At 36.2% G+C, this 12,595-nt stretch overlaps 2 protein-coding genes across 2 annotated transcripts; one reads left to right on the top strand and one right to left on the bottom strand.

Moving 5' to 3' along the window:
- Nucleotides 1-359: 359 nt before the first annotated feature.
- Smp_204350 (uncharacterized protein) lies at nt 360-584 on the bottom strand (the record flags this gene model as incomplete). Its single annotated transcript, XM_018799967.1, has 1 exon — nt 360-584. The coding sequence occupies one exon, from the start codon at nt 582-584 to the stop codon at nt 360-362; it is 225 nt and encodes a 74-aa protein (XP_018653827.1).
- Nucleotides 585-11,248: 10,664 nt separating this feature from the next.
- Smp_131920 (hypothetical protein) lies at nt 11,249-11,824 on the top strand (the record flags this gene model as incomplete). Its single annotated transcript, XM_018799966.1, has 1 exon — nt 11,249-11,824. One exon carries the CDS (start codon nt 11,249-11,251, stop codon nt 11,822-11,824), a length of 576 nt encoding a protein of 191 aa, XP_018653826.1.
- Between the last annotated feature and the right edge of the window lie 771 nt (nt 11,825-12,595).

The raw sequence follows: 12,595 nt of genomic DNA, 5'->3' as shown, positions 1-12,595 counted from the left end.
TAGTATGTAATTAGTTGAGACTCAATGGATTAATGTAACACAGTTTTTTAAAAAAAATACAGGCTTTTCAAATGTTTTTCGAAATCAGAGTCCCGATAAACTCTGATTCTAACTACTGACTGAGGACTTTCCTGTGGTGAATAGCCAGTACATTTACTGTACAGTTAATTAATTTATGTTGTGTTTAAACCTACCATAATGATACAATGCAACTTCATACTGCGCACTTCTAATTTGAGTTCTTGATTGTTTCTCGTAGGAGTTCTAGATTTAGTGTGATTGGTACTCCTTCGAGTTCTAGATTTAGTGTGATTGTTACTAGTATTATCAGATTTCACATTCACATGTTACTAGTATTATCAGATTATATAAGGAAAAAAGTGACAACTCGATGATTTTCTGAAATACGACACAACCAAACTTGAATGAGATCTGCAGAGATACACTGATGCAAACTGGATCGCGTTAAACTTGGTAACACAATTCACTATCAACATTTCAGAACCAGATGACAGGCTAGATAATAGCTTAATGAACACAGAAACTGGTAGACCATATAGAGTCGAGTCACAATTTATGTTCATTGTAAAATAATATTCGCCTTGTTGACTTATTTTTTCTATTCTCTAGTTACTGTTCGGTATGTTATTTATGTCTCTCCTTTTTCCTATGTAATATACTTTACTGTTTATTTGTATACTAACGTTGTTAATTTACGTTTTAGAAACAGATAAAGTTTATTAAGCCAAATAGCTTACTTGTTCTGACTGTGGAGAAACCAAGACTCTGTGCTCGACAGTCTAGAGAACAACATAGAGTTGCACCTGTAGGAAATTGCTTCCTACAATATGATATACGAAAAATAGACGGATGAAAAATTAGTACATGAATTATTCATTCGGAAAATTTTATCTCAGCCATTCGATATACGTCTTAAGTACAGATCCACTATAACGACCTACAATGGTAACATTCATAGCTTAACCTACTGCATAGACAAAAATGATCTACTATCGACTACTTCTGACCTTAAAAATGCTTTCAACTAACCATTACACGAAGCACTTATGACCCAACTAATACAGTACAGATATCAAGAAGCCTCATCAAACTCTATATCTCATTTTCAATGAATCCAACGAAGCTGTGAAAACAGAAACATGTTTATCGTCCGAATGGCTAATATTTGGACTTGTTCTGTTCCTGCTATATGTCCATAATTAGTACATATAGGAATTTTCCACGTTTTTATACAGATGATAATGAATTTCCTTACCACTCTTCATATACATACAAGAAGCCTTTTATCCATAAAATAAACCAAGATATGTTTCAGAAATGGAAAACAACGGAAGCTCCACAACGCGAAGTAAGGACACAGAAGATGGATACAAACGAAAATTTATTGTTCCTCCAAAAATATCCCATATAACCAAAATATTTACTCATTTATACGTTGATTTGCACACCTACTCGATATTTAACTATGAAATATCACATGCATGAAAAATGCACAGAATTATTACGAAAACACATACTGCGTGAGATGCTGAACAGAGTTCAAATTATTTGAATATAAGAAATATCATACTGAATAGACACCACAATGAAAATAAAATCAATGTTATGACGAAAAAAAACATTACTCTTTAAATAAAACGAGGACCCTTTTCAAGCAGTCATCACAGTGGATAAAAACAGGAATGTATTGAACAACAATCACACTGGATGAAAAAATCATGTGACTTTGTTTTTCTATTCCAAAAGCTATCAGATCACCTACTTAAGGAAGAACTAATAGACCCAACACAACATGGTTTCATTAGAACAAGATCATGTAGTACATGTCTGATAGACTTCTTTAACGAGGTTACTCGCATACGTGACCAGAAAAAGCTAGTGATTATACTTTATTTCGATATAAAGAAAGCCTTTGACAAAGTACCCCATAATCTTCTAATCAACAGACTCCAGTCAGTTGGAATTATAAACCCCCTATTGCAATGGATTAAGTCTTTCCTCACAAACAGATACCAAATAACCAAGCTTAACTCTACAACATCCACACCTCGACCAATAACCAGTGGTGTTGTGCAGGGTAGTGTCTTGGGTCCATTGCTCTTTATAATTTATATCAACAATATATGCAAGTGCTTTACCACAGGTAAGACCTACCTTTACGCTGATGACTTAAAAGTCATCTATAAAACTGACATTGGTGATGTACGAAGTACTATGCAAACGATCCAACATGAACTCAACAAAGTAGACGACTGGTGCAAACGCTGGAGGCTAGAGCTCAACACAGAGAAATGCGGTTGGCTATGTATTGGTAACACGTCACTTAAACTAAAACTAACACTTAACAAAAACCCACTGCTCAGACTGACATCAGTAACTGACCTTGGGGTACATTACTCCGACAGTCTTAACTTCTCTGAACATATTTCAACTAAAGCATCTCAAATGCGGAGATTGCTTGGCTTCATCCTTCGTAATTTCTTTCAAAAGGAAACGAAAATCATCCTGTATAAAACCTGCGTAAGACCCATCGTCGAATACTGCTCGTTCTTATTTTCCAACCTACGCCTATCTGATATACTTAAGGTGGAAGGAATACAGCGAGACTTCACCCGCAAAATACTTAAGAATGACCAACTCACTGACTACAAATCCAGATGCCATATCTTAGGACTAGAACCCCTCTGGAAAAGAAGGCTTAGGTCTAACTTAATTCTTTATTTCAAACTCCTTAAAAACCTTACTTATTCCACATGTAATATAGCTCTCTACCAAGACTCACATGGATACAACCTTCGAGACAAAGTATCCACTGTCAAAATTGAAAAACACAGATCAAAAACACGTGAAAACTTCTTCCTTATCAAGTACGCATTGATATGGAACAGTCTGCCTTCTGAAGTACACATGGCAGACAAATTACATACGTTTACAAGACTCATTAATCAACCCCTCACCTGCATAGATCTGGTGCAAACGAACACATCCACGTCCCACACAGACATCATAGGCTCCCTACATATATAGACTGAATCGCCTTATTTCCCTACCTTGTAGTTGTATTAGATACTTTCCCCTCACTAATTCTTTTCAATTGAAGTAGACAGGCAACTCACTGGACCTATCAATACTCGATCGCTAAACGACGCTTATAAATACCCTAAAACACCAGAAGGAAAGCACAATCGACTGACTACTGCCAGTGGTCGTACAACCACAGAACCTGTCACCCATCAACCGGTTAGCATAGAACAAAACAACCTCAGCGCGAATTTAGTGTGAGTTACTTCTTGTCTATTTATCAGTTTTTTACTCATCTGTACACTATGTTGCCTTGCCATTGATATTATTTCACCACTCGTTATCTTACCTTATCTGTAACTAATATAAATCTCCACTTTTCCGCCTACTATGGTAAACAAATATCCTACACTATACCCTTCCTAATGCCTATACTCTGATTCGTAACCTACACTTCACTATATAGTCAATAAAAACATTGCATCGAAGCCTTACCCACAGTCCATAATTTGTAACTGTCTGATAAGCTTGTAACATGGTACTTATAGAAATAGTGTTTTCCAACAGGATGTGAAACACAGAGCATTGTATGAGGTATGATATGTATCCAAAAAATAAGCGTAAATGAGCCTAACATCACAAAAGGAGGGAGGGTGGAGTTACTGACCAGCAAGCACTGATGGTGTGGGCGATGATTTCAATCCACCCGTGTTTGTGGGGCAGAACATTTTGTTTGTATCAGGCTCTTTATGGATGAGAACAAGTCAATAGATCTGTGATATTGAGATTGTTCACCTACACTCACCATTACGACTCATGTTTCTAATTTTTGTGTTGGATTAACTATTCTACTAAGACAACCTTTAACATGCTAACTCGGACTTTTACATGAAAACTGTGTGGTAGGCATCGGATGAGAAAAAAAAACTGACTGTAAAGGATATGGTTGCTATTTTACTTAACACTACTCTCTCTATGCACTCTCTGTTCTTCCTCATTCCAACCTTGACCTCCCTCCTTCATTGGAGCCTACTCCACCTTGATAAATATCACAACTCATTGTTCTTTATTACTGCCTTCTCTCTTCTGGAGCCCCTAATCGCAGTTCACTCTTGCAACATGAGCTAGTATCAATTTAATCTAATAATTTATCATACCTCCATCTGTTCCACTAATAAATGTTAAGCATTGATTATCGCTCATATCCAAATGCCTTGCTGCTCCTCGGTTTCTCTTTTGTTTTTTCTCTTCAGAATCTTGCTCTGAGGGTGAAGCTATGTAACTTCGGACATCTGGAACAAGCTCGACGAACGCGCTTTCCCAAGGTCATAGCTCGAACCAGGCGCTCCACAAGCCTACTTTATAACAACTATAAACTTAAAAAGCTGCATTACATAAATACTTAGCACTACCGAAACCCTATTACACTTTTTGTCGAGATTGGATCTGGTATATAACGCGGACTCTATGCCCCTTTGGAAACTATTCTTATGAAAACACATTATATGTGAACGAATGAACTGCTATCAACTTTTATAGATTATAATTACTAAACAAGCTTGCTTGGGATGCATACTGTGAACCAGTATATGTTGTAAATTGTAGATCATGCCTGTAAAAATGGCGTGTACCTGCTACTGCAGAAATATATTATTATTATTATTAAAAGCTTTTCTTTCTCCCCACTCTTGTTATCCCATTTTGACAGTCATGTGGATGTGTTGTTTTGGCAAATAAGATGCAGTACAAGCAAGTGTTTACTTATGGCTTTTCATTACAATTTTCTACAAAATCTTTCACCGACTTTGCAACGGTTTCGATTCGCTTAATTAGCTTGAAGAAACTAACAACAATGTTATGTCTAGGAACAGATGTCTGTATTTTCTAATATGATTCACCTAGAATATACCCCCCATCTGCATGCGTCTGTATCAAACTGGAACTATTAGGTATCATCCTAATTCGATCAAAGGTTTGGTGATCTGTTCAAGTACATTTTCTTATGACATTTCTAACGATGCTAAATCACAAAGTACGTTTTAGATAAGTATGTGTATGTGCTTGGTATGTATGTGTCTATCTATCTTCTTGCATTGTAAACATTACTTATATAACTTGAGTTAGGCCTAACTTTTAGTGCGTATTCAACTGAAACGTTTTATCTATACCTATATCCTTTGTCTACTGTTTATATTCATGTTTGAAATCTACGTATACGAAACGATACTACTACTGCATTTTTTTCCCATTGTCAAAAGATTGTATACTTGGTTAATTAGAATCTATATTTTATTAGCATTATACATAAACGGAATCAAGCAGCAGCTATGAGTTCATCAATGTTTATCCTCAAGAACATCTCCACAACTAGAATAGTACAAGCTGTTCCAATAGTTGATTTCAACATTTAAATGAGTTATTTGGAGCAGATTTAAATATTATAGGTAGTTAACATTGGACAATTGAACCATAATGAAAACATGAAAGCAACGGAATATAATATATTCGAATGTAAATTAGGTATGTAGGAATAAGTTTATATTCAGTCCAACTATGACTAACTATGAATATTTTTAGTTGGGACATAAGAAAATCCAGAAAATGTTTCATCTATACCATGATGATTTCTTGCTCGCATTACAGAACATATAAGGGAATCTGAAATTTCAGAACGAACACTATTATTGATAATGTTATTAAGATAATTAAGTTTATTTTAGTTTTTCAGTTAATAAGTGACCACATGACAGATGCCAAATATAAAATAAAGAACCTTCATTAAAGTAATTATATTACTGAAAGGAACAATGCTGCGTTTCATTATCTTCACTTCATGAATTAAACGTTCAAACGGTAAACAAAAGTGATCATCGATTGTTTTATAATATTCATTTTTATGCTTGATAAATTTACAGCTAGTAGACCACTGATTATTGAACAATGTTATGTTTGTCTAGTCCGTTTAGCACTGATCTAATCACATCAATTAGATTGCAATGTGGCCACTAGTCTTAAGGTTATGATATTGTGTGCATTATGTTGAGAGATAAGGTGGTTGAAAGTAGTCAGTAAGAAACCATGGACCTAGATGACAGTTGTTAGTAAAAGATATCTGTAATCTTGAGTGTATTGATGCTCCATCTGTTGTTCAGATAGCTCAGTGATAACATCTCAAAGTGTGAAGCTTCGTGACGCTAATTCAAGATCACCAAGAAGTATCAATTTCCTCACAGCTGTAAGTAAGCCTCTCTGATGAACACCCATTAGTACTCAATCCAGGTACAGGATTTCTCGCTGACTATTTTCAATTGTTAAACATTCTTGATTAGTTATTTATTATTCAATCATAGCTACACTATTTTAGTTAAATATGGTGTGATATAAAAGACCACTTATGTTCCTTAGTACAAAATCATTTATTGAATTAACTTATCTGGGGTTCTCTCACTTCTGAATACTAAATGGTTGAGATTTAGTGGTTGGCAAATGAAATCAAATGAGCAGTATTTTCAACGATGCTTAAAAACATAAGGATAAAGAAAGTAACTTTTAGAGAATGAATGGAATCGATGAATGAAAGTACAATGAACCCAAAGGAAGTTAAAGAATGAATACAACTGAGTTTCTACTATCAGTTTTCAATTCACATGTCATCTTTTCAAATAAGATTTAGTGCAGAAAATAAAGGGAAACTTGTTTATATTAATCTACGTTATCTGTAATCAATTTCTAGTTATGATATCTAAAGTCACCAACTACATGTATTGAACAAAGTAGAGGTGGATTAAAAGAAGGCTAAAATATACGATTAAAAAAATAATATCAACAACCCAAAGAAAATGATGAATGTTAATTTGATCTATGCAAAGAGGAATAGGTTTCTGAATTGAAAACTATAAGGCATTTAAAGTTAACAATTGGGAAGACCCGGTTATATTGATCGATTTAAGATGTAACAGTTTGTGAATGTTAAAAATTATTCCTATATCTTAAATTATTTCTATTTGTTCACTTATAACTGACTATATTTCACCTCAAAATAAATCAACATTAGTTAAGCTTTTTTCACACAAGAAAAGGGCACTAAATTATAGTTTTACGAATTAAAATTAAACGTATAAAAATTTCACCCACTTGGTACAGAGGAATTGACAAATTCCGGTGAAATATTTCGTGTATCAGTTGATGAGGTTACTGATGGCAGAAATGGTGCAGTTAATTTGCGCTCTAATAGTTTTATCCAATCAATATCTCTGAAAAATCGATGCTTACTAATTTCTTCAAAATCATTTTCACTTCCAAGTCGATTAATTTTATCTTTTTGAAGTAACTGTGTTAGGCCGAAAATCGTAGTTGGTATGTTTTATTTTCCAAAGAAAAAATAAATGTATGTTATTAGAATAAATTTTTATAAGATAAAAATAACCTGTAGGAATTCGTAGTTTTACATGATTATTGGGTAGAAAGTTAATAACAAATATATTTTTGTGATATTCCCATGAGTAGACAATTGTATTAAGTCACGCAACGTTAAAACAACTACAAGTTTATCAGTAAGGCTGTAATACTACAAACAAAGTTACACATCGTTATTTGGTTTAAGGTAATCAGAATGTAACAACGAATATGGATTTCATCCCACTTTGGATTTGTCAGTACAATGTATCAGCAGTCATGAGGGAACTGAGATTCCGTGATGAGTTCAAGCCTGTGTAAGATAGCTTCACAGTCTGAGAGCTTATCACTGAGCTATTAAGAGAGTGATGTACCTTCTGTTAGACTAATATATTTACAAATGACTAATCACTGAGTAGTGAGTAATTTTAGGTTTGTCTAGTCCGTTGATGTTGATTGAATTCTATCAATCATGTCATGATGTGGCGATTGGTCTGAGTGATTCAACATCGTCTGCACCGTGTTTGGGATGTTAGCTAGTTATACATTCATCTGCCAATCATAATTATCATTACTAAAAGCACTCTATTTTAGCACAATGAATCGCACAAAATTTTATATAGCTTCAATTTCCGTATGTTTTAATTGGGTTTTTTTCTGAATAATCCATCATTCCTTTCTTAAATTTTAGTTAGTTTATGCAAAGACTGATATTAACAATTTATAACATATAACTTTAAATATTCTGTTAATGAGAATTAATTATTTCACTGACTAAAAATGATGCATCCATCTAAAACACTTAGGAGTAAAATTGAGATATTTAGTACTGTATTTCTTTGTAGTAACTATATTCCTAATTTATGTAACCCGTTTATGTAGTATATACTCTTGTTTTCAGCCTTAAGCAACACTTTAAATATGCTGGCTTATAACGCACAAGTATCTAGACTGAAATAAAAGGAACTGGGTTTTCAATTAATGGTTTTTCGGTTGAACGTTTAGTCATTCAACCACTAAGCTTCTATACCCTATAGTGACTTAGAAAGCTGAACACGAAAGCCTCTAAGTGCTAAGATCTATAGTATCGTATTAGTAAACAACGGAATGGAAGACTGAAAAATAACCATCTCATCTGTTGTAAGTAAACTGAGGACTGATCATATATATTAGTTTGACTGATAGTATTTGAAATGGTCGACAGTTGAACTGTGAGCACATCTTACACAAACATCATATCACATTACAGGTGCTCACAAATTCGTGTGGTTTTTAGATTTAAAGACGGAATATTCAGGAGGAATTTTAGATTTTATAGTGTTTAAAAACTGCCGTTTTTCAACATATCAGTGAAAACGAACATCGAACCGCCAACTAACTAACTTCAATGGCTGGGTCCCATTAGGCAAAAAGAAGAATCTTATTCACTCTGTATGTTACCGAATACGTAGGATTTGTGGTACTGAATGCGTTGATGAAGAACTTGCATTCCTCTTAAAAAACATTGACTGACAAAAGCTATCCAGGCCACCTCGTAGAGAATAACATGAAAATCTGAACAAGAAATCCAAAAGATTTTTTAAAGAAATATCTTCATATGAATCTGTTGTACTTAAAAATGGCTGTCAAAAGCCATAAAAAGAATCTTCTATACGGCGAAGCGGAGACTAACGTTCACGGGTGGAAATTTATTTAAGGTATTCGTAAAGAATAAGCTCCCTCGTCTGGTTGCTCATATGTGTATTTATCAGTCCACCTGCTCATGTAGAGTAGTGTTCACAAACCGTAGTCAATAAAGGCTTTGATCTCACACACGAGAGCATGTCCTAGTAAGGTTCTACAAGAGTGAGAAGCTAGCGGTTAAGAGTTCTCAATTACAAACACTCTGTTGATCCAAAGGTTGTTAATATAATTCATTCAAATTCACCGAGATTTCTTCTTATTCAACACCTTAAAATAGCAGAAGCTGCAACTGTAAGTACGAAAGAAGTACGTCATTCTTATCTTTACTATCGCCATGAAACGTTATTATTATTTGACTTTACTTAGTACTTGAAGATATCCTCCTCTCTCTTTAATTATTCCTCATTCAGGATTCACTTAAACCCACTGGATCTAACACACCGGGACTCTATGGCTTACCCAAAGTCCACAAGAAAAGACTTCCTCTTCATTCAGTCTTAAATATGCATAATTCGCCATATCACAAAAGTGCAAAGTTGTTAGTTCGAATCCTAGATCCCTTACACAAACTAGTTGTCAACAGAAGCGTCGAAGACGTTTTCGAACATACGAACTTATAAGGAAAATGGATGATATCTCTAAATGTTGCTTCCTTGTTTACCAATATACCACCACATTCATGCTCGTTTGGTTTATTATCAATATGGCTGGTGGGAGAATGGTAGTCGGAGAGTATTTTGGCGGAAGATGTATGTTTACGATTGACAGGTAGAGTCGAGTGAGTCGAATGGATAGGTAGTGTATTTGAGGAGTGGTCAGGAGGTTCAATCAAGGAGCTTTTAGGACTAGGGACAGTTATGGGTGGAGAAGAATATGTATCACTTCCCGTTGGGTCGGAGTATTTCGAGGATGGTCTCAAAATAGTAGGATTGTTGCCCTCAACACATGGAGACCCCAAAGCAACACTGTCGAGGGGGAGAGAGATGAAAAGGACGAGATGGTGTATACGTCTAATTAGGGGGTCAAAGAGTGGTGTAGGGTAGCTTGACTTCGGTAGTATCTAGAATCACTGGGTGAGTACCTAAGTAGGCCAACCTTATGGTTTCCTTGTGTGTGGTTGGCAGTTCTAGTCCTACTGTGTGTAGTTTGGGGGTTGTATGTTTCTGAGACGTATCGGGGGATTGCTTGAGATTTCTGCCCTGAGGGGTGTTCGTGTTGTGTATGGTTGTGTACTGGTTTCGGAGCTTGCAAGGTTCACACAATAATGCTTATTGGGGTCATGTGTACGTGTGGTTTCATTCGGGCGTAGCCTCACGTTAGGATGAACGGGTACTGTCAGTCCATTATGTTTGTTATAGAGCGCTCTATTGCTGTGTACAAGTGCATGTTAAGGGTGCTGGAGTACTTTCTACGGACGGTTTGGTATTGTTTCGTATTGTGGTGACCGAGAGGCTATAGCTCTCACAGCAATTCTTGGAGGGATTATTTTTGGGCATTTTGGGGTCTTTATCGAAGCCGCCAGGGCAATAGTCGGACATTATAGAGACATAACAGGATCGGATTTTGGGGGTAGTGGATGCCGTGGATGATTCTAATCTTTTTAAATGTTGGAATACGTCTCAGTAATGATTGAATATTAAGGAGGTGATTGGCTTCTGTGATACTGTAACAGCTCAGGTTGGTTGGTTAAGAGTTGACCCCAAACAACCAAGCATATGCTAAAACAGTATTGTTCAAGTATTCATTCACTTCCTTACTTTTTGTAAGCGTTATATTCCCTATTATCTTATATTGAATGTTGAGAGCCTTTGTTTGTCTGAACAGATAATCCCACGCTCCACTGTGACTGCGCGAAGATCGAAATAAAGACCTATTCACTAGTTCTCTGGTTTCTTCTATCAATAGCACGAGGGTTACCCTAAGGCACGAAAGTGGTGAGCCCTTTTTGGACACAAATTTAACCTCATTTCTGTTATTAACTTTTTTTTTACTTAATCGTAAAAGTAGACCTGATTATCCGTAAACTAAGTTGAGTATATAACTAGTTTATTCCGTATTATCTTAAGTTATTCGTGTTATAGTAACCATTTTTCGTGCTAACTTTATTGCTATATTTGTCACATACCTCATGTCAGACTCAATAGAAACCCATAATCTGGAGGATTTGTCACCAGTGGAGATAGACACTGTTATGACTACGAAATCCCGACTTCCAGAATTTGATCGTAGTGATCCTGAGTTGTGGTTTGCTCAACTAGAGCATTATTTCACGAGACACAATATCAAATCTGAAGGGATTCACTATAGAGACTTGTGTTCTATCCTTCCTCCTTCAGTCGCCAAAGAAGTCCGTGACTTGATTTTAGATCCACCATCACCACAACCATACACCATCTTAAGACGAGAGATAATGAACCGTTTATCATTATCAGATAGTCAAAGAATCCAAAGACTTTTTCAAGGTGAAACACTAGGTGATCGGTCGCCGTCACAGTTTTTGCGTCACCTCCAAGTGTTAATGGGTGATAACACAGTGGGTGAAGCAGTCCTAAAACAAGGATGGATACAAGCTCTCCCATGCTACGTCCGACACTGTTTGGATGCACAAGATCCTGAAACCTCATTATCTCATTTAGCGCGTATAGCCGATAGAATAATGGAGAGAGGTCCTCCAACTGGACCAGGCACAATAAATCACACATAAAATGTAGAATCAGCAAAAGACCCCGTCATAGAAGGACTCATTGCGAGTGTTAAGAGTCTCACTGAGGCTGTCACCAGAATGCAAATGGGTCATAGAAACAGGAGCAGGTCACCACAACGACCACGATCCAAGTCACAAAACAGGTCACAAATGTCCAGACAACCTGGGCGGTTTTGTTAGTACCACTGGAAGTTTGGTGTCAACTCAACCAAGTGCATGCAACCATGCGCCTGGCCTAAGCATAATTCTAAGACAGCGGGAAACGAGTAACCCCTCCCCAGGTCGCGACGACTGAGGAGGGGCGCCTAAACAGTCGCTTGTTTTATGTTAGAGACAGAAACTCTGGCTTGAATTTCTTGGTGGATACTGGCGCTGCTCTTAGCATCATCCCTCAAAATAAAACTGAGATTAGTCGAGAAACATCATCAATTACACTTCAAGCTGCAAATAAAACTAAAATTGCGACATTTGGGCAGAAAAACTTAACCCTAGATTTGGGGTTCAGGAGGCAATTCCCTTGGGTTTTCACGGTAGCCGACTTAGATCTGGCAATACTGGGGATGGACTTTCTAGAGAGATACGAATTTCTAGTTGACACCAAGAAACGGCGATTAACACTAAAAGAAACTTCGTATTACACAAAAGGCAAAGAAAGTCACATCAGCTCTCTTAACTTGATTCAAACTCCTCCAGTAACAACAGCGAAATTCCAAGATATACTCGCGGAATTTCCAAACTTAACTAAACCAAACCCACAGCCTTCTAAAGACA

The sequence above is a fragment of the Schistosoma mansoni genome, chromosome W (assembly GCF_000237925.1).
Source record: "Schistosoma mansoni strain Puerto Rico chromosome W, complete genome".
In the NCBI taxonomy this organism is placed as follows: domain Eukaryota; kingdom Metazoa; phylum Platyhelminthes; class Trematoda; order Strigeidida; family Schistosomatidae; genus Schistosoma; species Schistosoma mansoni.
Note: the sequence above shows the minus strand (reverse complement) of the source record. Positions and strands in the feature narration are given on the sequence as shown.